We start from the raw sequence: 25,180 nt of genomic DNA, 5'->3' as shown, positions 1-25,180 counted from the left end.
ACAAGTTCCCTTGAGGGCTTTGCGCAGCGACTTATATAGGCACACCCCGCGAACCTTCTGGAACTCACCAGACGCGCCTCACCACGCCCTCTCACGCTATGCCGCTAGAGCCCTGATTGGCTGGTGGCTCTTACCGTCTCCCCCACGCCGCTCACCCCGACCCCGCACCCCTCCTTTTCAGGCCTACCTCGTGTTACTCGAATAGTGGTCAGCCGACTGGGGCGTGGGATCAATTATGCTCATAGAGGTAGAATTGCGCCCATCCCATATTACGCCCATAGAGGTAGAATTGGAGGGTGGACGCAAAATGAATGGGGCTTACTCTCCTGTCTTTACACAAAGCAGGTACTAAGAGGGGAAATGGCCTATTCTTACACATACTAAGACATAACTATACTACAAATGGGCCTATATGTTGCTTATGTGACTAACTATGGGGGGCAAACCTTTAACCTTTAATGCCTTCAATGTGCCAATCTCAAAACCACAGCAATATGTTCCAAAAATTATATATATATATATATATATATATATATGTTCCAAAAATATATATATATATATGTATATATATATATATGTGTATGTATATGTATATACATATACATATATATGTATATAATATATATGAACATTTAATGTTCATATATAGAACACTACTCATTATATATGTATCAACATTATACTCATATGTATATCTGTCATACAACATATGAACATTTAATGATGTATATATACATATACATAAAAATGAAATCCTTTGTGAAGTGCAATGAAGGTGACGCTGGTTTGAGATCTGGCGTCGATATCATGCGGCTCGGTGAGCACAAGAGCTGGACAAGCAACGGGATCGCTCGAATTTACTTTCTAACCGACCGAAACAAAATAACTGGCAAGGTTGTGTTCAGAAACCTGTAGAACAAAATCGTTAAACCTGTCTGATTCAAAATACCACAAGGTAATGAAAATACAAATAAAGTTGATATGTTCCATCACCATGTCTGTGTTATATTACACACTCCGTGCAACCAACCACTATCATGTTTTGGTAAGTATAAGGCGAAAGGAGTGGTTTGTGGTTGAGAGGAGAGAATAAGATATGGGATGAATAGCGTGGGCGACGGTGGTGGGTAAGGAGAAAATGTGACGCACAGTTACATTTTAATAAAATAAGCGACCATTGCACATTTGCAAGAGCTCAAGCTGTGGTGGGGAAGACTAGTGGGGGGGAGGGGGGGTACATATTGTAATAAAACAACACTACTCCGACCTCTTATTTAAAGGCCACAATTATTCCCATTTTCATTCAGGGAAACGTTTTCGGTCCAAGCCTTTCACGAGCAGACTGGACAGGCCTGCCATTCGATTAAAATTCTCTACAATATTTAATTTGTTCAGGGTGCCGGAGATAACTCCCCTATTCTTCATGACACTTCATGGGATTTTCAATGTCTACCAATGCCCAGTGCTAGCAGACGGATCCTCCGGCTTAAAGTCGTTGAGATCGACAGCACAAATTGACGCCTCGCCTGCGAATGCGAATCACCTGGATGATAGTTCATAGTTGGGTTGGGATTCGAACCAAGGCCACTCAGACTACGTTCGTACCTCGAGGCGATCCTACTAATTGTCATATTAAATTGTCCCAATCTTCATTGCCACACCCGAAGTATGTGCACGTTCCTGAGTTGCAAACGCAGTGTTACAACATTTACCCGCTTCTAGTAGTACAAGTTATAAACCCTTTCGGTGTTTAATTCCTGTCGTAATTGTGAAACCAAATAACATTTAAAGCTGGTTTTAGTTCTTTACATTTCAACGATTTCCTTTCTCCAGCACGACTTCATTTTTTCTTCATTTTTTTCAGATCATTTTTTGAAAAGACAGACTTTTTAAAACGATATTATTTGAAACCTTGTCGGCATTTATTTGACTTGGTGAGGGACAAGTGCACGAAATCCAAAAGTTAAAAGACTAAGAAAACAACAACAAAAAATCACGTTCTTTCCACGTTTCTAAAAATGCACAAATGGGCAAAAAACAACCAAATAAATTTAAAAAAAATTTCCAATCGACTCATGGGTAATTACAACTATTATTACAAAATAACATTGAAAGCACCAGTTCGACCTCAACTGAAGAGATCTCGTTTGTATTCACGGCAAAAAAAAAAAGAAGGAGTTCAAGAGGTTGTTTTGGGAATGGGAGGGTGGTTGAACCCAAAATAGGTATTTGCTCTCATCTCCGAAACTACATGCACAATTTTGATGAAACTTGATCAAGATCTTCATCACCCGTGATCTGCCAGAGTTTGTTCACGGCATTCTAAGATTCGGGGATTAAAGGGGTCTAAGCAGGGAGGGAGGAGAGGATGGAGAAGTATTTATATATTGCATACATATATATATATATACATACATACATATATATATATATGCGCATATACATAGACACAGGTGCATTGTGTACGTGTGTTCAATTAAATTTAAATTGAATGTATTTGCCAGAACATCGATATCATTTTTCATAGTACACTCATCGTATGAACTTTGAAGAGAAGACTAATTCGAGTTTAAGACTATCTGAGAGAGTCAACTCATGGGATTAATAGCATCATACGTATTTTACAGCCCATTTTAAAATCATATCGCGCTGTTCTCCAATATTTATGCCGAAAATATGAAAGAATGCGTTATTTTGTTCATCTCTCAAACATGATGCATATTGTACGAAAACAATATTTTAAAGGCTCATCAACCCATTACTTAGTTGCCATTTGGGACTGAAGAGGGTGACCATCGGAATATTGCAAAGATATAAAATACAATGAACAGTACAACTGGAGAAACGGGATTACAAGCCTGGGTTATACACAGACAGTGGGTATCATGAACTAAAGTTTGGTTGCGTATGCTAACCACAGTGGGATACAAGGTTAACATTACCTCTCAAAAGTATTTTGCTCTTATGAAGGGTTAACTTTTGAAACATCATTCACACCTCGGTTGGCATCCTCTCAATACCTGTTGTTGATAAAAATTATCGTTTGTCTAAAAATAATCGTTTGTCTTGTCCACCAACGGAGACAAACACAACACAAAACATGCAGATGCTATAACTTCCTCGGTAGAGCGCACGCCTCCGCAAGGCTGAACAGTTTATGTTTTGTATCCCACTGATAGGCCTCATCTGCATCCGATCCTTAAACAAAATCGAATCAGCTTGTTATTTTCACCAACCCAACTCATCCACCTAGTTTTATCATAACACATCCGCAACTTTTTGAAGTGTCATGTTACATATCGCTTTTGGCCCCATCTCTCAATGGTGAAGAATCACTTTTAATAACAATTACAATTCTCATATCCGAATGTGGATCTTCACCGAAATCGAATCATTCGTCCTTTTCACACTCTCAACCTGCCCACCACGTTTCGTCAGAATCCGTCCGCAACTTTTTGAGATATCCTGCCCAAAGTCAGACAGACAGACAAACAGGGGTGGTGCAAACACAATCTCAGTCCAGCTTCGGTGGTGGAGCTAACGAGATTAGTATTCCATTTTTTCCTCCCAAATCCCATTATACATTTACTCGGATATATATATATATATATATATATATATATACTGAAACGCAAAAGAAACTTACCACCTTTGAAACCTTTAAATATCAACAATAACACTGCGTGTAGTAAATGTGTGAACTTATTTGTGGACAATAGTGTCCTCACTGTCAGACAAAACGGTCACGGATGGTCACTTGAACCTTCAATGGTCACTTCATAGCACAGCTGTTGAACAGCCGTTTTGACTGTCAGTGATTAGCCAAGGGGTACGGGATGATTTTAATGAGCTGCACGTGATGTCTTGATATTGGCTTTAAAAAGGCCAGTGCAAAATGGGCATTTCAATCAACATGCCACGATTGTCAAGGGATCAACGGCAGCGTGCCCTGGGCATGCTGCAAGGCGGACTGAGCTACCGTGAGGTGGCACGTCGCCTTGGCTGTTCACACCAGACGATATCGGCCCTGGTGGTCAGAGACACCCTCCACAACTCTGCAGATGACAGACCTCGATCAGGGAGGCCAAGAGTCACCACTGCAAGGCAGGACAGGCAGATGGTCCGAAGTCACCTGCGGGATAGATTCCGTCCAGCATCCCACACTGCGGCAGAAACTCCGGGGCGTGCAAACCCACGGATCTCCAATGATACTGCACGAAGACGACTGCATGACTATGGTCTGACTGCCAGAAGACCATACAGAGGCCCCGTGATGACGGCTGCCCATCGCCGCAACCGAAAGAGATGGTGCCAGCAGCATCAGCGGTGGACCTTGGCGCAGTGGAACGAGGTTGCTTTCAGCGATGAGTCAAGGTTCTGTGTGGACAGTCCTGATGGGCGTGAGCGTGTCTGGAGAAGAACTGGCGAGCGATTTGCCGATTGTTGCATGCGTCAAGCCAACAGGTGGGGTGGCCCAAGTGTGATGGTGTGGGCCGCCATATCAGGCCGGTACAGGACGCCACTGGTGGTTGTGGATGGGAATCTTAACGCCCAGCGGTATGTGGATAACATCCTGCGACCTCATCTGCTGCCATTCCTGCTAGACCACCCAGAACTGAGAACCTTTCAGCATGACAACGCTCGTCCCCATGCTGCTCGCTTTACCACTGCATTTCTCCAAGGCGAGGACATCAACACCATGCAGTGGCCTGCGCTCTCCCCTGACCTGAATCCCATAGAGCACCTGTGGGATGAGCTTGGGAGACGCGTAGTTGGCAGGGCCAGGACACGGGCAGAGCTGCTTCCGACATTGAGGACTGAGTGGGACAGAATCCAGCAGCAATCCATCCAAAGACTGGTAGGCAGTATACGCCGACGATCCACTGCCTGTATCCAAAACAATGGTGGCCACACACGCTATTGAAAGGGGACTGACATTGCACCCTGTGCTGTTCTGTACTGTAGAACAAACTGATGAGATGGTGTATCTTGGTCAAAAACTTGACACGTCATCAATAAAATGCCAATGTTTCAATTAGCAATTGTTGGTTTGTTTTATTTTGAACTGTTACAATTTTATTACATTTCAAACAAGTGATAAGTTTCTTTTTGCGTTTTCGGTCTTTTTGAAGTTGGTCAAAATGGTCAAATTTTTCGGTCAAAATGCCCATTTTGCACTGGCCTTTTTAAAGCCAATATCAAGACATCACGTGCAGCTCATTAAAATCATCCCGTACCCCTTGGCTAATCACTGACAGTCAAAACGGCTGTTCAACAGCTGTGCTATGAAGTGACCATTGAAGGTTCAAGTGACCATCCGTGACCGTTTTGTCTGACAGTGAGGACACTATTGTCCACAAATAAGTTCACACATTTACTACACGCAGTGTTATTGTTGATATTTAAAGGTTTCAAAGGTGGTAAGTTTCTTTTGCGTTTCAGTATATATAGGTGATAGTAACGTCCAACCTATTACTTCATTTTGTTGCTATTTAATCACTGAATATGTTCAATCGTGTCTCATTAGTCATTACCATTAGTATACAAGTCTAATTCCGTTTATTTTATGGGTCAAATAGGCATAGTTCTGGCTCTCAGGCCTATCATAGTACCAGATGATACATTAGGTACACATCTTTACAGACGGAATACCCAGCTTGACGTCTTCTCAAGTATGGTGAGCTCCACTGCACAACACCCCCTGCTGATGCCACACCAGACTGGTAGGTTTACTGGGTCTGATTCCACATTGGATCAAACTCAGGTAGACCAGCTTAGAGACGAGAAGGTTTTAGCAACAGAATTGCCTTCAGAAATTAATTACACAAGCGGAACATGAATTTGCGATACACCTGGATGAGGGGGCGTGGTCAACATTTGTGATTGGACAATAAGACCAAGGCTTAAGCTTTGCCCTCCTTTCTGACAAACTCAATCTGCCTGTTTTGAAATCATCACAAGCTCTATGAATTGGCAATCTCTGTGTTGACGCTCACCTGCCAGACCGTTCCCGTGGATCCAAACCCCAGGGTTGCGTCCCACCGAAGCAAAGCCTCTCAGAGTGGGTATCATCAGGTCTGCTATGGTTGACCAAGGCAAGTGCATGATGGGATGCAAACCCTCCGGCAGAAAGCCTTGCCTCCGCCGTACTGTTGCTCATCACTCCGTCAGGACCGCGTATCACTGTGCAAACAAAGCATTCAATTATTGATGGCAGGTTTGTTTCCAGACAAGATTCAGTCTCATTGGAAGAGCGAGATGACAGTGTAGGGAGGTAACGTACTGACACAGTGGGACACAACAAGCAAGAGAGTGGTTGAACAGGGAAAGAGGAGAGGAGCGGAGGAAACGCTAACCCACAAGTTTGAAAGTTGGTTAGGTATTGTTAATATTTGTAGAAACATGTGACGCATCAAACAACTAATCATTGATATAAGAGCGTTTGTGGACAAAACTTGCTCCTTTTGGAATTTGTGTACAAAGACATAATTTTGGCTACAAAGACAGAGGGAACTTTAACGGCACTCAGTAGAGAGCATACATACCTCCACCTGGTTGGCCATATCACTCAATGGTGAAGAATCACTTTTAAAAAAATCTCATATCCGAATCCATATTCAGATCTTCACCAAAGTTGAATCGATTCTTCCTTGTCAGACACACAACCTGTTCAACAAGTTTCGTCCAAATCCATCCGCAACCTTTTGAGATAACCCGCTATGTATAGTTTTTGGCCCTATCTCCCAATGGTGAAGAATCACTTAAAACATTCTAGTAGCCGGATCCGAATCTGGATCTTCACCAAAATCAAATAATTTCGTCTTTGTCACATAAGCTACATTTCTGCTGAATTTCGTCCGAATCCGTCCACAACTTTGAGATATTTTGTTCACAAACAAACAAACAAACAAACAAACAAACGGACAAACAGACAGGGGTGAAAACACAACCTCCATTCACCTTTGCTTTCATGAACATCACCTCCTCCTGTTTATGTTTTGGTGTGAAAGATCTTGTATTGTGATCCTGATGATAATTATGATTTGCCAATAAATACAAGTCGAATTCACTTATCGAATTTTAAACTCGTAGGAAGAGACATTTGGTCCTCGTTTTATTTTCAGATTATTTCATTCCTTTCACTCTTTTTACTCTAAATATGTCATCGCGTTGTTCTGTCATTATTGGCCATTTGTGAAGATACAAATTTCAGAGTTTGATCCCACAGACATTAGGAATGTAGAGTTTTTAAGAACAGGGTAACATTGAACTATTAAGGACTTTATGGGTTGGTAGGATGGCTTAGAGGTGTGCACATCGCCTCCAAGCTGTCCAACCTGGGTTTGAATCCCGACCCAGCTATAAATTGTCATCCTGGTGTTTCACAAGCAGGGCGATTCCTCAATGTGTGCGCCATTCCTTGGATAGCCAGACGTTAAGATGGATGTCCCATCTGCCGGCATTGACTGGTGGACGTTAAATATCCCACGATGTCCTTCGTGAAGAGTAGCCGGCATCATGGGGAAGTCCAAATTTCCAACCCTAACGACTGCTGGGAAGGCAAAGGCAAACCCACCCAGTGTAACCCTCGCCAAAGAACGCTTCGTCAGCACGAACGCTCTACAACACTGTATGGTAAATCGGAATCAGTAGAAATCCCAATCGATTCACGCGTACATGGACAATCGGGTTAAAAGTCTAAATTCAGCTGCAAGTTTGGATCCATGATGCCCGAAAGACCCAAATGAAATATCATGAAAACACCCAAACAAATACTGAAGTGTATTCCATGGTGAGGAATCCCTCCTGTCACTTGCTAAATGATGACCTTTCATATTACCTGCATTAACCCTTTCACTCGAACGAAAGGGAAGCAAATAGTTATCACTGTTGTATTTTTTACTTATTCATCCCAAAATAGTTCGTCAGGTATTGAAGCCTTTGTGCAACATGAAATTAATAATAATAATAATAATAATTATTATTATTCTTATAATAACATTTTGCGCAAAAATATGTTAAACACAGCAGCTGTATTGAGCATTTGTGTGCACGGGAGTTCTCATTGGTTGGTCATGCTAAACTGACCTTAGTCCAAAAATCGCGGCTCAGTTTTAAATATATATATAAATATATAGCTTAACACAAGGCGTCGCTTTGTTCAACCTTTATGGGGATTAATTAACGAACGGTATTTTCCAGAAGTAGTTTGAAATTAAATAAATATTAGATTTGAAAGTTTATGCTGAACTCACCAAGGTAAATTGTGGCGGCCATTGGCCTTGTTGTCTGCAACGACTGGTGTTGCACAATGTGAACGAGAACGGCACTCAGCACTAGACAGCACGAGGCACTCAGAACGGCACGAGAACGCCGAAATTGAATCGATTAGTCCTTGTCAGACACACAACCTGTCAAACAAGTTTTGTCCAAATCCGTCTCCAACTTTTTGAGATATCCTGCTTTGTATCGTTTTTGGCCCGATCTCCCAATGGTGAAGAATCACTTTAAAAATTATAGTAGTCGGATCCGAATCCGGATGTTCACCAAAATCTAATAATTTCGTCCTTGTCACATACGCTACATCTCTGCCAAATTTCGTCTGAATCCGTCCACAACTTTTTGAGATATCTTGTTCACATAAATCAAACAGACAGACAAACAGACAGACAGGGGTGAAAACATAACCTCCATCCATCCACCTTTGGTGGCGGAGGTAATAAGGACAGTAGCTTTATCAGGATACAGTATATGAACATGTACACTGCATGTGTGTGTGTGTGTGTGTGTGTGTTATATGTATATATATTCGTATCATAGAGCAAAGGAAACCATTTCCGAAACCATTTCCTCGCTACCCCTCCCAAGTCTAAACTCAAGGCTCACCTCCATTCTTTCATCCCCTTTCTACCCTCTTTCCTGTCCGGTGGAACTGTCTTCCCGAGTCCATTATCTCTTCCCGACAGGATTTCAATGTGCGGCGCCCACCACCACCACCTCATGTCGTCTCACAATTCCACTACTGACCTTCACTACATCCATTGCAGGGACCCTGTTTGCATCCTTCTACAATCCCTCTCCTGGTGCTACAGATCAGGTGTGTGTTGTATCCTTGGTCTGTTCTTCCACGAGCCTCATCCCTAAATACAAAACAATCAAGGAACTCCTGAACCAAAGGACAAACGCACTCATACGACTTATTGCACGAGTAACGGCAAATCAACTGCAGTTTATCCTATTGGCTTATAGAGTGGCTTTGTGGATATAGTCCCACAGCGTCATGATTCATTACGTCATGACTCATTATCTTCCTACATGATTATAAAGAAACAAACCGTGCGTGATGCCGAGAAAACTCAAAGCTGCCATTGTCAGATCCAGGACCACTGGGTGGTCAGAGGGGACCGGGAAAAGATCATGGAAGATGCACTTATAGCCATATCCAGAATAGGTGGGCATCTCCGGTGTGTACATATGCAAAATTGTATCATTGTATGAGATCATAATCGAACTTTGTAATATCAACAAATTAGTCAAAGTATGGACATGAATAGTCGTCATTTTAATGTATTTTAATACATGGATGATTAGTATATAATTATAAAATTAATCAATTTTGTATACGTGTATGGGACAGGGTTTAATGTAGTTTGATGATCACACGAGGGTAGGTTCAGTGTCACAGCAGGGGGTACATGAGGTGGTCTACCCTCGTCTTCCACAGGTAGCCAACCCTCGTCTTCCACAGGTAGCCAACCCTCGTCTTCCACAAGTAGCCGCTGCAGGAATTTATAATTCGTTCAGAGTGTCGGCCATAGCTCTACACTCTTCATTAAAGGAAACAGTGAGATGTAACATCCACCACCTAATGCTAGCCAAGGGGACGCCCGGCTTAGCGTCGACCCCAGGGCATTGCATTTGGGTCCATTTGTCTGTTTGATCACATGTCTATTAATTATATCCCATTGAAATGATAATGATAATGATACATAAGGATAATAATGATCATTATGATTATATTGGTCCATAATGATGATACATAATGATAATAATAATTTTTATAATGCCACATAATGATAATGATACATAAGGATAATAATGATCATTATGATTATATTGGTCCATAATGATGATACATAATGATAATAATAAGTATTATAATGCCACATAATGATAATGATACATAAGGATAATAATGATAATTATGATTATATTGCTCCATAATGATGATACATAATGATAATAATAAGTATTATAATGCCACATAATGATAATGATACATAAGGATAATAATGATAATTATGATTATATTGGTCCATAATGATTGTACATAATGATAATAATTATTATTATAATGCCACATAATGATAATGATACATTAGGATAATAATGATCATTATGATTATATTGGTCCATAATGATGATACATAATGATAATAATAATTATTATAATGCCACATACTGATAATGATACATGAGGATAATAATAATGATAACGATGATAATAGCCATAATATTAATAACGATGTTAATTATGGACCATTGCAACATGAGTAAGTCCATTAATTACGTACGAATGCAACATGAGTAAGTCCATTAATTACGTACGAATGTAACATGAGTAAGTCCATTAATTACGTACGAATGCAACATGAGTAAGTCAATTAATTACGTACAAATGCAACATGCGCAAGTCCATTAATTATGTACGAATGCAAAGTGAGTACGTCTATTAATTACATACTGTTTGAACAGAGTTGGACTGTGGGTATGTTTACTAAATTCTTACTATTGGACCGTGACTACCTCTATTAATTATAGACATTAATTACGTACTATTGGAACGTACCTTTTAGGTCTTAGACCTTTAGAGCTTTCAGATAACTTTAGATCCTCCAGACCTAATTTGACCCTTTTTCACACCTTTTAATACCCTCCAGACACTTTAAACCCTTTTAAACGTTTAAAGACCCTTTGGACCCTTTAAACAATTCAGCCACTTTCGAAGATAAATTACGCCCTTTAGACCCCTTAGACCTTTCAAGACCTTTTATAAACTTTAGACCTTATCAGACGTTTCGACCTTCACATTTTTACATCCTTACACCTTTTCAAACCTTTTAGACATTCAATTTGCAATTAATGTCCTTTCATTTAGTAAATTCTACCATTTATTGCCAAAAAAAATGCAGCACACAAAACAAGTCTGGTAAGGGTCTACAATCTCCGATTGCTGCTTCTAGTTTCATTTGCATGACAATGTAAATAAACAATTATTGACACTAAAGTTAATCCACAATGTGTAACAAATGACAAACATAGAATACAACACAAGTATACTATAAACGTAGCTTATATTGCTCCCATTCGAGGCCACACAGTGTTTCACTTGAAATCCCCATTACATTAGGTCACAGCAGAAATATCGTGTTTCTCCAGCTCACATATCTGTCTGTCCATCATTCCAACCTTCTGCTCTTTTGTTGGATCATCTACAGATAAATGGCTCATAATAACGATCAGATGGAACGCGTGTATGCAGACGCTGCTCGCGTATTCACTGATACACCTGCCATCTGCACCCACAGGTGGGCACATGTTTTCGATTTCAAACATCATTTATCTCCTTCCTGGATGTTAAACACTCACCAACCCAAATCACTTGCATGAGCAACTGATGGTGCGGATGTGAAAGCCGCTCCCACTCTGCGGGACATTTTCCTCTATTCGGATGTTGTATCTACTATATATATATATATATATATTGTTATAGATCGCGGTTAGATGTTATAGACCGAGCGGTGGTGTAAGACCGCGACCTAACAAACTCACCCGATTCACCCAGAACTTTGGCCGTATCGCACCCCAGCTGCTCAATGAGGGAAAAGACAAAGGCGACGAATGCAAAGAGGAAAAAGAAGGCCAAGACGAAAGACAAAAGGTTTGAAATATTACTACTGAATTTATTTACTATTTACACACAAGCAACAAAAAGCAATTCAGTTTATTTACAAGTACAAGACGCAGATGACACAGTGCAAATTTAGCTTATCTACAGACTTAACTAACCCAGGACAGCACAAACAGAACACTGACTCACGCGGGGAATTGATGATAGGACTGGCGGGAGATGGATGGCTGGCGGGATAGGGAGGTCCACTGGTCCTTCAGCACGATTGACTCGTTGGGCAGCCGCCGCTCCTCCGCGGCCGTGCTCCAAACTGCCGTCCAGGCCTCACGCTGCTGTGGCTGCTGTTTCGGTGGCTCCAGCTGCAGCAAATGCAGTTGCGGTGGCTCGAGCTGCAGTTCAACTCTGGACTTCTTGGTTGGACTCAACTCCTTGGACTCCCTCTCGTCTCTCGGTAAAGGCTCATCTCCCGTCTGCCTGTCTGGTCCAAACCCTCACTCTTTCTTCTTTTCTCTCACTCCTCACCACCGCAACCACTGACCCTCCTCTGGCAACCGACTCAGACCAACTCATCTCTCGTCTGCCTGTCTGGTCCAAACCCTCACTCTTTCTTCTTTTCTCTCACTCCTCACCACCGCAACCACTGACCCTCCTCTGGCAACCGACTCAGACCAACTCATCTCTCTTTGCCACACCCCTGCCTTGGGTTATATAGGCCCCCGCCCCTCAACCTTTGCGAACCTCCCCCACCGCTCTTCCTCCACCCTCTGTAGCCAAACCCCTGGCTCATGGTTGGTCGAGCGGGGCTGGTTCACTCCTCCCCCTCTATGACGAGGTGGAGACACGCCTTTCTTCCCCAACCCTGCCTCGTGGCCAATGGCGGCAATTGGATCGGAGGGGAGGTAATATGGGCAATCGAGGCTTTTGGGGATGGGAAGGAAAGGGGGTCTATTCTCTTTCACTGGTGCAATGGAGTACTTTTAATTAATGGGAGACACAGCCTTATCCTAAAACACAGAATAAGAGATAACTATCAAAAGAAAAGATATATCGTGACCTACATGTATGTTTTTCTATGGACTAACTACGGGAACGCCCTTTGACCTTTATACAACCACAACGGAGGGAGGAGGGGTGATATTTTACAACAACCTTTTACAACAACCTTTTACAACATTTTACCACCACCACAAAATAAAAAAAAACACATTCTCATATTCACAACACTGCACCCTCCTCCCCTTAGGCACGTCCCGGGCCTATTACTTTTACCTTAGTGTGGCATGTAGGTGTAGTTCCCTCTACTTTTAGCCTGACCCTGAGTGTGACAGTTTTAAAACATAAATAAATGTGTCCCGCTGCTCCATTGCACCCTGCCTAACAGACTTACGCCCACAGTTAACCGAATTGCGGAATGGTCTTCAAACTACACACTGACGGTGGGAAGCATTATTTACAATTGACGCTATTTTTATTTACAAAACTAACCCAGGACCTGTAATTGTTCTTTCTGGGGGGAGGACAGTCTGCTCTGCATCAATGCACCATTAAAGCACCCAAAAACGCACCAATACACACCCAAGCACCAATCAGTGCAGTCACCATTGTTCAATGAATAAAATAAAACCAACAAACCCAACCCTGCAGGTGTCTCTTGCTCTTCGGCTCCCTCTGCTGGTTATTATTATTTCTTCCAGTTGTTGTCATTTCCATTTTGCTTTGCTTACTGGCGGCCTATTTGTAATAAAGTGTGCCCAAGGTGTCCTTTTTATTTTCGTTTATTTATGGCCCACAGGGCCGACTAGTGTGGTTCACCTGTGGGGCATCGGTGCCCTGTGGCCAAGGTCCGCCAGCAAGATTTCGGGCCCTCATGGCCGGTTCCAGCAGAGGGGCCTTGCCCCAACCCATGGGGTCCATAAGTGGTGCTCGGCCACTGACATGTGGTCCATAATGTGGTGCATCGATGCAGACAGCTGGTTCTGGGAATTTCGGGCGCACAATGGCCGACCCACACACGCTCCCCTCGGCGCCCAACGGCGCTCAGGTCCTCATGTGGGAGACAAAAAGGGGGGACAAGACAGATGAGCGAGGGGTAAGGTCTCAAGGGTACACATCAAAAAGGCAATGCAAGGCGAAATGCGTACGGAGGGCGAAGTGAGAAAGCTCGTCCCTACCGTACGTCACCCCCCTGTTACCTAGCCTACCCTTGCCCTTACCCCATATGTACAAAATCTACGCATTACCAATTCGTCACTACTGTCACGTCTTCCCCATATTTCCCCTATACCAAATTCATCTCCACAATCCCTCTACTTCAAAATTTGCCATCACCAATTCATCATCAATCCTCATAAGGAGGGAGAGATGGAATTACGCACAATGTCACACCCACGTCATGATGCGTCGCACAATCCAAACATTTGCATCATAAAAAATAATCAAAACATGGCATGGTGTGGAGTACCTGTCACCTCAGGTGAGTGGATGCAGATGGTGCGAGGAGATCCTTCATCCTAACTATCCTCTAAATGACTTTAACACACTTTACACTACCCGGGGTCTTTCCCTGCCAATCCATTGGCCAACTTACACTATGGGTTCTGAAAACCAATTCCCATTGGCCAAACTGTGGTGCTTTTCAATTTGGGGTCTCACTCCCCCGATTCATCTCCCGGTGCCCTCGCACAATTTCTGGGCCGCGACGTGTAGCTCTCCCAACAGGTCTACCCACCTGCACACCTCCACCACTGTAGTTGCCACCCGAGCTTACCTAGCTCCTCACCCTAACCTATCTAACTGGGGGCAGCCCCTCTCCTGGCTCTGTCACCCCATGGTGCCCTCTGGCACTGGGCTACCCGGGTCCGTCCTCCGGATCCTCGGGCCCCATCCACAACAACTACTACCGGCTCCCAGAGCCCACCTGCGGCCTCACCTGGCCGACATCCTCACAGTGGTGGAGTGCTCAAACAACTACACACACTAACAGGCTACACGCCCAGCCATTTCCACAACACTAATGCACCCATCCACAGACCATTCTTTCACCCGCCCCACAGATGCCAATATCCAAACCACAATTTACCTGTACCCTCTACCTAACACTTACACTACCCGCCCCGGGTATCCGTGATGGGGGTCCACTCTTCCCCCATTCACACCTTCGCACCATCCACTCCACTCCACAATTTCCACCATACTCACTCCACGACCATCCATTCCAATACTCCATACCATTTATTCCATGCACCTGTCTTTCATTCACCTGTCGTTGCACACCTGTGCAATCTCACCTGGTGCCACCTGCACCCTCCTCCTCTTTCTGGACCAGTTGGTCAACGCAACACACATCACCATCACTCACTCATACACTGCTCCACACACCTGTTCAGTTGCACACCTGTGCAATCACACCTGTTCCATTCTCACCTGTTCAATCCTCACACACACGGCATCATCTCAGCTAACTTCTCCCCTCTGAAACTTGCGCTTCCCAGTCGTCCCTTTAAACTATTGCGCTCCCACGTCATTATCATCCATACTAATCTACCTGCGTCCCCACTACAGGTATCAGTCACTAACTAAACTTAACGTCACCTAATGTCAATCTTCGCTAGATCCCTACACACCATATCCTAACCCACCCGGGCTAGTTTTCCACTGCCATACACCCCCTAAGCTAGTGCTCCTTTGCCCCCACCTTGTGAGGGATGACAGAGTTGCCATCCCACCACAGCGGGGCATCTCTCACTATCAATTTTGTTCGTCCAAATCCAACAATTCAAAAATTTTCCATTTACTGCCAATTCCATTCACTTTTCTAAATTTCGTTTTAAATCACTATCACTATCACCATCACCCGTCTACTTATTACATCCTCTCGGTGCGCCAATTCACATCACCCGTCTACTTATTACATCCTCTCGGTGCGCCAATTCACATCTACAGCCCGGCTTCGTACAGCCGAGCAATGAACGCGGGTCGTTTTGTGCCAGCGGCTGGATACGTCCCGCATTCGGGGCAGGGACGGAGGCTTACCCGGGCCGAGATCCCATGCACCACTTCGGCGTGGAGCCATCCAATGTCCCGATCTCGACCTGCCGGCACGTCTCAATAGAAAGTGGTCGCCATGACGACCCTTCCTGTCGAGCTGCCCGCTCCGCCTTGTGGAGCCCGGACGCGGCCGCTCCACGCGAGGCCCAGCGTGGATCGCGCACGGCGGTCCTTTCGAACCCGCCGTGGCTCGGATCTCCGCTGGTTCTCGCGGCACGCGAAGCCCGGCACGCACCGAGGGCCCGATCCGGCTAAAAGTCGACCTAACCTTTAACCCGGTTACCGTCGACGCTTCACCTGCAGGCTTACATGCATACGCTACCTCTTTCTTGCTCATACATGCAGCCGTTCCCATTCTCCTCGTACCTTTTCTTTCACACCTCGGTACACTCACTCCGCTCACCGACTTGGTCACACACCTGACCACCGAACACTTTGGCACACATTCGTTGCTCGCACACCTCACCAATACACCGCTTCGCGCCCCTTTCTCGGTCACCTCCTTTGTGACGATCACAGGTGTGCTCTCACCCGCACACCCAACCACGTGCCTCACTACCAACTCAAATGTGCCTTCCCACACACGCTCTACCATTCCAGGTGTGCATCCTTCCATCCCAGGTGTACATCCTCGCCCACCTGTCACAACCAGCTCACGCTCCGTTTCACTCTCACTACTCTCACCTCCACTCTCAGTCGCGCACTCACCCTTACTCTTGACAGCATGCGCTTTCCCCATGCACCCGTCCGTTACACACCTTTCTCGCGCATCCTCCCGCGCACACTTCTTCGTTACTTCCTCCGTAACACTCACCACAGGCATGCATTCTCCCTTACTCTTGACAGCATGCGCTTTCCCCATGCACCCGTCCGTTACACACCTTTCTCGCGCGTCCTCCCGCGCACACTTTTTCGTTACTTCCTCCGTAACACTCACCACACCGCGCTTCCCTGTGCTCCCTCGCACACGCGCTTCGACCAATTCACTCTTGACGGCACACTCACTCCTCGGCGTGCACTTTTTCCTCACACACCCCATGGTCGGACATTCTCGCACACCCCTTTTTTCGCACACCTGTCCTGTCACACACCTCACCAACGGCCTTTCACGAACACCCGGATCCAAACCAATCCCCAAGCCGACTGAATCTCCCCTCACATCATGTACATTGCCACTCACCTCCGTACCTCGTCGCACCTTCTCTGCCACCTGCAAACTTTTTATTTGGTTAGTGAGCACCGCATCATGATTTGAACACAGACCTTGTACACATTCCATCACCTCCTCCCGGATTTCTCTCTTAGTTTCTGTCCGTCCCTTCTTAATTTCACTCACCTCTTCTCCCACTTCCTCTAATTTTTGTTTAACCTCTTTTATTTCCCGGTGCGTCTCCTCAAGTTCGTCCTCTAAGGCTACCGTGACCGTTTCTACGTGCGTCCTTACCTCCCGGTCCTTCGTCTCCATTGCTTCTGTCACCTCTTCCACCCTCATTGTCAGTTCCTCCCGTACCATCTGACATTGCCTCTGCGTCGCTATTAATTCGTTTTTTATTTCTTTTTGTGTCGCCTTTAACCCTCCTAGTACCGCAGTGTTCTTTTGAACCTGCTCCACTAACTTAGTTTGTCCCTCTGTCAGCTGCTCCACCTCCTCCGTCAGATCTTCTATTCCCCCCTGTAACTTTGCCGTATTATTTCTCACCTCTTTCTCTATACGCTTTTCGCCTCGCTTTACCTCCTCGCGCAGCCCCGAGACCTCCTCACTCACCCCTCGTCGTATTTCCTCCATCTGGTTCCCCATCTGTTCGATTTCCCGGGCGGATTGTTCCCCTATTTCCCGCAATTTGTCCTCCATCCTATTTTCTAACCCCTCTAACCCATTTTTCACTCCCTCTATTTGATTCTCTTGAGCGGCCATTCTGTTTTCTACCCCCGTTAACCCATTCTTTACTTCTTTTATCCCGTTGTCTAACCCCTCAAATTTCTTTTCTAATCCCTCACCGGTACCCCTCATTTGGCCCTCCAATCGCTCACCCTGAGCATCCATCCGGTTCCCCATTACCCCCATTTGGTTTCCCATCCTGTTTTCCATCCCTTTGAAATTATCGTCTGTTTTTACCATAAAGGCCATCATCTGTTTCATAAACAGGTTCCAATTCATTGGCATCTCGGGTTCGGCTACCGCGACCATGGGCGTGGCTAAATTTGGTGCCGCAACAACCATGTGCGCGAGGACGCCATCTTGTGCACCTGATACACCCTCAACCACACCTTCTTTACTCTCCTCCACCCTTTCCTCCACATACATTTCCCCGAGGTCCTGGGTCGATTCTACCCCGTCTATCTCTCCCACCGGCATCCCGTCGCCTTGAACAGCCATGGCGCGATTTCAAAATTCGGATTTTTATACAACAAACAAATTTCGGCTTTATAATTTCGAGCGCGTAAACGCGCTCCGGGTCCGATCTCACTCCTCGACACCAATTGTTATAGTACTAACACAATTGGTGTCCAAAATTTGGGCTAAATAAATTTAGTCCCAGGTTCGAATCCCATCTCCTGACTACCAATTGTTATAGATCGCGGTTAGATGTTATAGACCGAGCGGTGGTGTAAGACCGCGACCTAACAAACTCACCCGATTCACCCAGAACTTTGGCCGTATCGCACCCCAGCTGCTCAATGAGGGAAAAGACAAAGGCGACGAATGCAAAGAGGAAAAAGAAGGCCAAGACGAAAGACAAAAGGTTTGAAATATTACTACTGAATTTATTTACTATTTACACACAAGCAACAAAAAGCAATTCAGTTTATTTACAAGTACAAGACGCAGATGACACAGTGCAAATTTAGCTTATCTACAGACTTAACTAACCCAGGACAGCACAAACAGAACACTGACTCACGCGGGGAATTGATGATAGGACTGGCGGGAGATGGATGGCTGGCGGGATAGGGAGGTCCACTGGTCCTTCAGCACGATTGACTCGTTGGGCAGCCGCCGCTCCTCCGCGGCCGTGCTCCAAACTGCCGTCCAGGCCTCACGCTGCTGTGGCTGCTGTTTCGGTGGCTCCAGCTGCAGCAAATGCAGTTGCGGTGGCTCGAGCTGCAGTGCAACTCTGGACTTCTTGGTTGGACTCAACTCCTTGGACTCCCTCTCGTCTCTCGGTAAAGGCTCATCTCCCGTCTGCCTGTCTGGTCCAAACCCTCACTCTTTCTTCTTTTCTCTCACTCCTCACCACCGCAACCACTGACCCTCCTCTGGCAACCGACTCAGACCAACTCATCTCTCGTCTGCCTGTCTGGTCCAAACCCTCACTCTTTCTTCTTTTCTCTCACTCCTCACCACCGCAACCACTGACCCTCCTCTGGCAACCGACTCAGACCAACTCATCTCTCTTTGCCACACCCCTGCCTTGGGTTATATAGGCCCCCGCCCCTCAACCTTTGCGAACCTCCCCCACCGCTCTTCCTCCACCCTCTGTAGCCAAACCCCTGGCTCATGGTTGGTCGAGCGGGGCTGGTTCACTCCTCCCCCTCTATGACGAGGTGGAGACACGCCTTTCTTCCCCAACCCTGCCTCGTGGCCAATGGCGGCAATTGGATCGGAGGGGAGGTAATATGGGCAATCGAGGCTTTTGGGGATGGGAAGGAAAGGGGGTCTATTCTCTTTCACTGGTGCAATGGAGTACTTTTAATTAATGGGAGACACAGCCTTATCCTAAAACACAGAATAAGAGATAACTATCAAAAGAAAAGATATATCGTGACCTACATGTATGTTTTTCTATGGACTAACTACGGGAACGCCCTTTGACCTTTATACAACCACAACGGAGGGAGGAGGGGTGATATTTTACAACAACCTTTTACAACAACCTTTTACAACATTTTACCACCACCACAAAATAAAAAAAAACACATTCTCATATTCACAACAATATATATATATATATATATATATATATATATATATACATATATATATATATATATATATATATATATATATATATATATATATATATTCTATATATATATATATATATATATATATATATATATATATATATATATACGTATATATATATATTTATATATCATCACACACACACACACACACACACACACACACACACACACACACACACACACATATATATATATATAGCCTATATATTGTCCTGATACACCATTGATACCTATATATATACCTATATACCTGATACCTATATATTGTCCTGATATATTGACCTTACTGTGTATAATACTGTATTCAATGTAAATACACATCAGACTAAGTGGATTATTATAATATCGTACATACCAAACTTGAAGGGTATAAATCAGCCTTGCTGTATACAATATTATATATAATACCTGCAAACTAAACACCACCTTTATTGTATGTCATATACATTTAATACACACTGGTTAACAATCAGATATCCTCTATAAAATATAATGTATGAACTACTGCATGCAATACTCTATATAATGTGGATAAATATATTATAAATCAGCTTTAGCATACACAATATCTAAAGGTTACAGTGTAATCTAGTATACTATACTGTATAGTGTATATAATACATTACAAAATACTGTATTTATTATACTTTGTATAATATTATATAATACACAGAGGTTATAAATCAACTTTAGTGCAAATAATATCGATGGATATTAGGACCTCAACATGCACACGCTGATGCCATGCACACGCTTATCAACGTAGACTTCATATACAAATTACGTACATTTATTTTCACGTGCCAATCAGGCCGATAAGTATCAATTTATAAACTCTTTCAATGAGCGCAGCTTTTAAATTTCCAAAATTATTTTAATTCCCTCATCGAGAAGAAGCATATGTAAATGCAAATGGGAAGTTTACTCATATTGATTTCCCTCATGGTGATTATTATGGTAATTTGTGCGTAAAGTAAGATTGGAATTGTGACCTAAGGGAGAGAAAGAGAAGGAGAGAAAAAAGAGGAGGGATGGAGATAAATCTGTGAAACAAACTAATACTAATAACACACACCCATTATATAAATATTATATATATATATATATATATATATATATATATACACACACAACAGGAAAGAGACAAGCATAGTTGTTTTGTGAACGGTTTGAGCACTTGTCACAAAATGACGCGTTCCTATGACAACAAGTGGCGCTCTTACCTGGTGCGCACGTAAGTCCGAAGCGCGGAATTCAGGAAGCCTTGGTCGAATTACCCGCGGTAAGCCACACGCTCGTCCGTTCACGCCAAGCTGCTGCAGGCATCTATTCAGGTGCATGTGGCGGGCGAGGCGCCGCCTGCGGGTCCCGAAGAGACCAGCATCCCCATTTCCCCCGCTATTCCCCGCCGCATGCACCCGCACCACCTTCTCAGATCCCCCCCTCCCCTTTCCGCTACATAAACCGACGCAACCGCCCGACCCTCCTTAGAACGCCCCCCCCCCCCCCCCCATCCCGCACGCGCCTTATTCGTGCTCGGAGTCCACGCGCGCAATCGTGTTTACGTACAAACGCGACCCCCTTATAGTGCTCGCCGAGACTATGTACGATCGAGGCTCAGATACTCGAAGGGTTTTTTTCGTACTCGATCTGAACTTTTTAGCTCGTGCGGACTTTATTAATCATTAAACGTAATACGACGTTTACATTACGTAGCGCACAGTAGTGGGTAAAACGCGTGCAGAGCGCTCTACGTGCGGGGATACAATTAACGAGGTATCCAGCTATTGTCGTTAATTGCACCATCGTGGTAGGAGATACTTGTGCAATACAACAATACATCGCCACGCCCACCCTGGGTGGTACCGGACACGTGCACACCCGTTGAACCGGCGTGACCTCCCGAGCACATGACTCCCTACAGGGGCGACCCTCTCAAACCACATCGACCATTGATTGCCTCCTTAAGACAAAATCATTGAATGTGCCTCGAATTACCATTATGACGTAGCAAATACCAGACACGCCAATCATGTTCGCACGTAAAATGGAGGTGTCCGAATTATTTAAAATAACAAATTAACAAATACCTTGTATACTTGTATTGTTATCAATGTACTGCATTGTATCATTGTACTAACTCCTAATTGTGATGCAGTCGTGGCCAAAAATATTGGCACCCTTGTACTTTTTTCAAATAAGTCACAATTTTCTCGAAAAAGAAGTTCAAATTGACAAAAGTATTTGGTCTCCACAATTCTTTATTTCATTCTTAAATACAGAACCTTTGTTTTTGATTCAGAACTTAATATATCCTTTAAAATCAGGAAATAAAAATAAATGGCATTGACAAAAGTATTGACACCCGAGACGTAATATTTGGTAGTACAGACTTTGGACAAAATAACTGCAGACAAGGGCTTCCTATAGCCATGAATGAGCTTCCATCACCTCTCTACTGGCAGTTTGGCCCACTCTTCTTGTGCAAACTGCTCAAGTTCTCCCAGATTTGAAGGGCGCGTTCTCCCAACTGCTGTTTTCAGATCTTCCCACAGGTGTTCAATGGGATTTAGATCTGGACTCATTGCTGCCCACTTCAGAACAGTCCAGCGTTTTGTCTTTACCCATTCCTGTGTGTTTTTTGAAGGGTGTTTGGGGTCATTGTCCTGCTGCAAGATCCATGACCTTCGATGGAGACCCAGCTTTCTGACACTGAGTTGAACATTACGCTCCAAAATGCCTTGGTAATCTCCTGATTTCATGATGCCATGCACACATTCAAGGCACCCAGTGCCAGAGGCAGCACAGCAACCCCAAAACATCACTGAACCTCGTCCATGTTTGACCGTAGGGAAGGTGTTCTTTTTTTTAAGGCTTAATTTCGTTTTCTGTAAACATACAGATGATGTGCTTCACCAAAAAGCTCTAATTTGGTCTCAGTTGTCCACAGGACATTCTCCCAGAAGGATTTTGGCCTGCTCAGGTATTTTGGCAAATGCCAGTCATGCTCTCAGCAGTGGAGTACTTTTTCCAACATTCGAACAATCCTTTGCTGCAATCTTCGATCAAGTTTTCTCTTGTGGCCACTTCCAGGGAGGTTGGCTACAGTGCCATGGGCCTTAAACTTCCTGATAACATTGCATACGGTGGTCACAGGAACATCAAGGTCTCTGCAGATGGACTTGTAGCCTTGAGATTGTCCATGCTTGGCTACAATGTTGCGTCTGACCTCCTCAGAGAATTCTCTGGTTTTCTTTCTTTTCTCCATGCTCATTACGGTCCACACAGTGACACAAAACAGCAGAATGACTCCTTTTCTCTATTCAAACTGGTTGAATGAGTGATTTTTATATCGCAGGCACCTGCAACTCACCAAAGGGGAGTTCAATTCCAAAGTAAAGGAGAATCACCTGCTTGAAATCTAATGTTTCTAACAACTTCCAAAAGGTGCGAATAATATTGTCTGGGCCATTTTAGGATTTCTGTGTGGAATAAGCTAAGATTGAATAATTCTTTCAGCTTTTTTGTTATGTTCCACTGCAAACCAAAGAAATAGGATACATATGTGGATACCAAAAGATTTTTTTATTTCAACAATTTTCTGTAAGAAATGGTGCATTATTTGAAAAAAGTGCAAGGGTGCCAATAATTTTGGCCACGACTGTATATATATCCACGCATACTGCAACTTTGCATTTAAAAAAGTACCAAGTAACGTGGAGTCCCTTAACACTGTGTACTGCACATTAAATTATTTATATTAACATTTCAACCCTACATACATATCAGTCAATGATGAGAGCTATCAAAACTTATTTTAAAACGTTACATTAAGATCGTCTTCAACTTGAACAACCGTTTTATTTATTTATATACAAGGTCAGGGTGATGGATGGCATGAACTGATGGTAGGACCTCAGGGAGGGGAATGAATGAATGATGGATAAAACAAGCGAAGGAATAAATGAAGCGTTAGGTAGGATTCATGGGGGTAGAAAAGATTGTAGGTATGGATGGAAGATGACGTGATACGGAAAAAGACAGAGACAGACAGAGAGAGGGGATCGTTTAACTAGTCTAAAACACCCTCATCTTCAAGAACGAATATTTTTTAAGGCGTAGCCCGTAGGGCAATGCCGTCTCGAACAGCGTCTGTCTGTCCGCATGTCCCCACAAACGTGCACCAATCAGAGCTGAGCATATTGTCACATGACAGGAGGACAGTGTTTAGTCAACATTACAGTTACATATTTTACTAAAAGGAAATATAATAACCTTCTGTGGAACGTCTTGGGGTCCTAGCGGGTGTCGTAAAGTACGTAGGAGGTTTCAGAAATTCCTCAATACAATTATGATTTTGAAATGTGATCGACATGGAGCTTGCTCCCGAATCCGGAAATGAACAGATTATAACAGTTCGCTGGTTTGATAATATCTCAATACAATCGTGATTTTACATTATATTTTGATATCTTAATATTATAGTATTAAATTGTGATTGGAATGATGAATGATGCTGTTTGTAATTAAATATGGAGACATGGAGTTTAAAGCAGAATGAGGAAATGACGTAAGGGTTTCCATCCATGATATTCGCGGATCCCCATTTGCAGTTTCGCCATTTATTGGATGTAGCAACATTCAGACTGGGTACGTTTTTTTAACAAGTCCTTCACGAACCTCGTTCAAATGAAGGTGGCACAGGAAGGTGGAATTTATTGGTTCATCGTTTGCCATTCGCTGATTTTTATTTTTTACCCAAGTCATTCACGAACCGGCTGTCCATGTCTGAAGTCAAAAAATTTAATACTTACATTAATTGCTAGCTGGTATCCCCACCAGGTCATACTTTCATTTTCAACTGAAGTATCAAACAAGCCCAGACTATCGGTCTTGTTTAAACACCGCTTGGTCGAAGGTGTATTTGCTTTTGCATTTGGACGTTTGTTCCTTGGATAAAGTTGACGATGAGAAGTTGAACGACACACCTCAATCGTGAGAGATGCCATATATATTCAACTTGCTAATTTCATTAAAAAGATTAATTCAGAGACATCTGTAAGCTGTGAAAATGGACACATAAAAATGACCAAAACGTCCACACAAGCCATTGTTATATACGTCATCTTTATACGAAAATCACCAATGAATCCTCAGCATGACGTCACAGATACGACGTGCATTGCACGAAGTTGAAGCATTGAGGAGGAACAAAACCACAGAAGAGAAGGAAGGGACACTTCTGATGATTTC

General features: G+C 43.8%; 1 protein-coding gene across 6 annotated transcripts in view; it reads right to left on the bottom strand.

Moving 5' to 3' along the window:
- LOC137429984 (homeobox protein Mohawk) overlaps positions 1 to 25,180 on the bottom strand; it is a 128,506-nt gene that overhangs the window by 102,668 nt on the left and 658 nt on the right. For 2 of the 6 annotated variants that reach the window (XM_078780022.1, XM_078780020.1), the window contains exons 1-2: positions 12,101 to 12,639; positions 5,997 to 6,183 (exon numbers count right to left, since the gene is read on the bottom strand). In XM_078780022.1, coding sequence (XP_078636148.1) covers positions 5,997 to 6,160 — 164 coding nt within the window. In that variant the 5' untranslated portion in view covers positions 6,161 to 6,183; positions 12,101 to 12,639. Of the gene's footprint in view, positions 1 to 5,996; positions 6,184 to 12,100; positions 12,640 to 21,150; positions 21,361 to 25,180 lie in introns of those variants that run through there. The other 4 variants (XM_068120414.2, XM_068120411.2, XM_068120412.2 and 1 more) reach the window with 3 other exon arrangements.

The sequence above is a fragment of the Myxine glutinosa genome, chromosome 6 (genome assembly GCF_964187855.1).
Source record: "Myxine glutinosa chromosome 6, kmMyxGlut1.1, whole genome shotgun sequence".
In the NCBI taxonomy this organism is placed as follows: domain Eukaryota; kingdom Metazoa; phylum Chordata; class Myxini; order Myxiniformes; family Myxinidae; genus Myxine; species Myxine glutinosa.
Note: the sequence above shows the minus strand (reverse complement) of the source record. Positions and strands in the feature narration are given on the sequence as shown.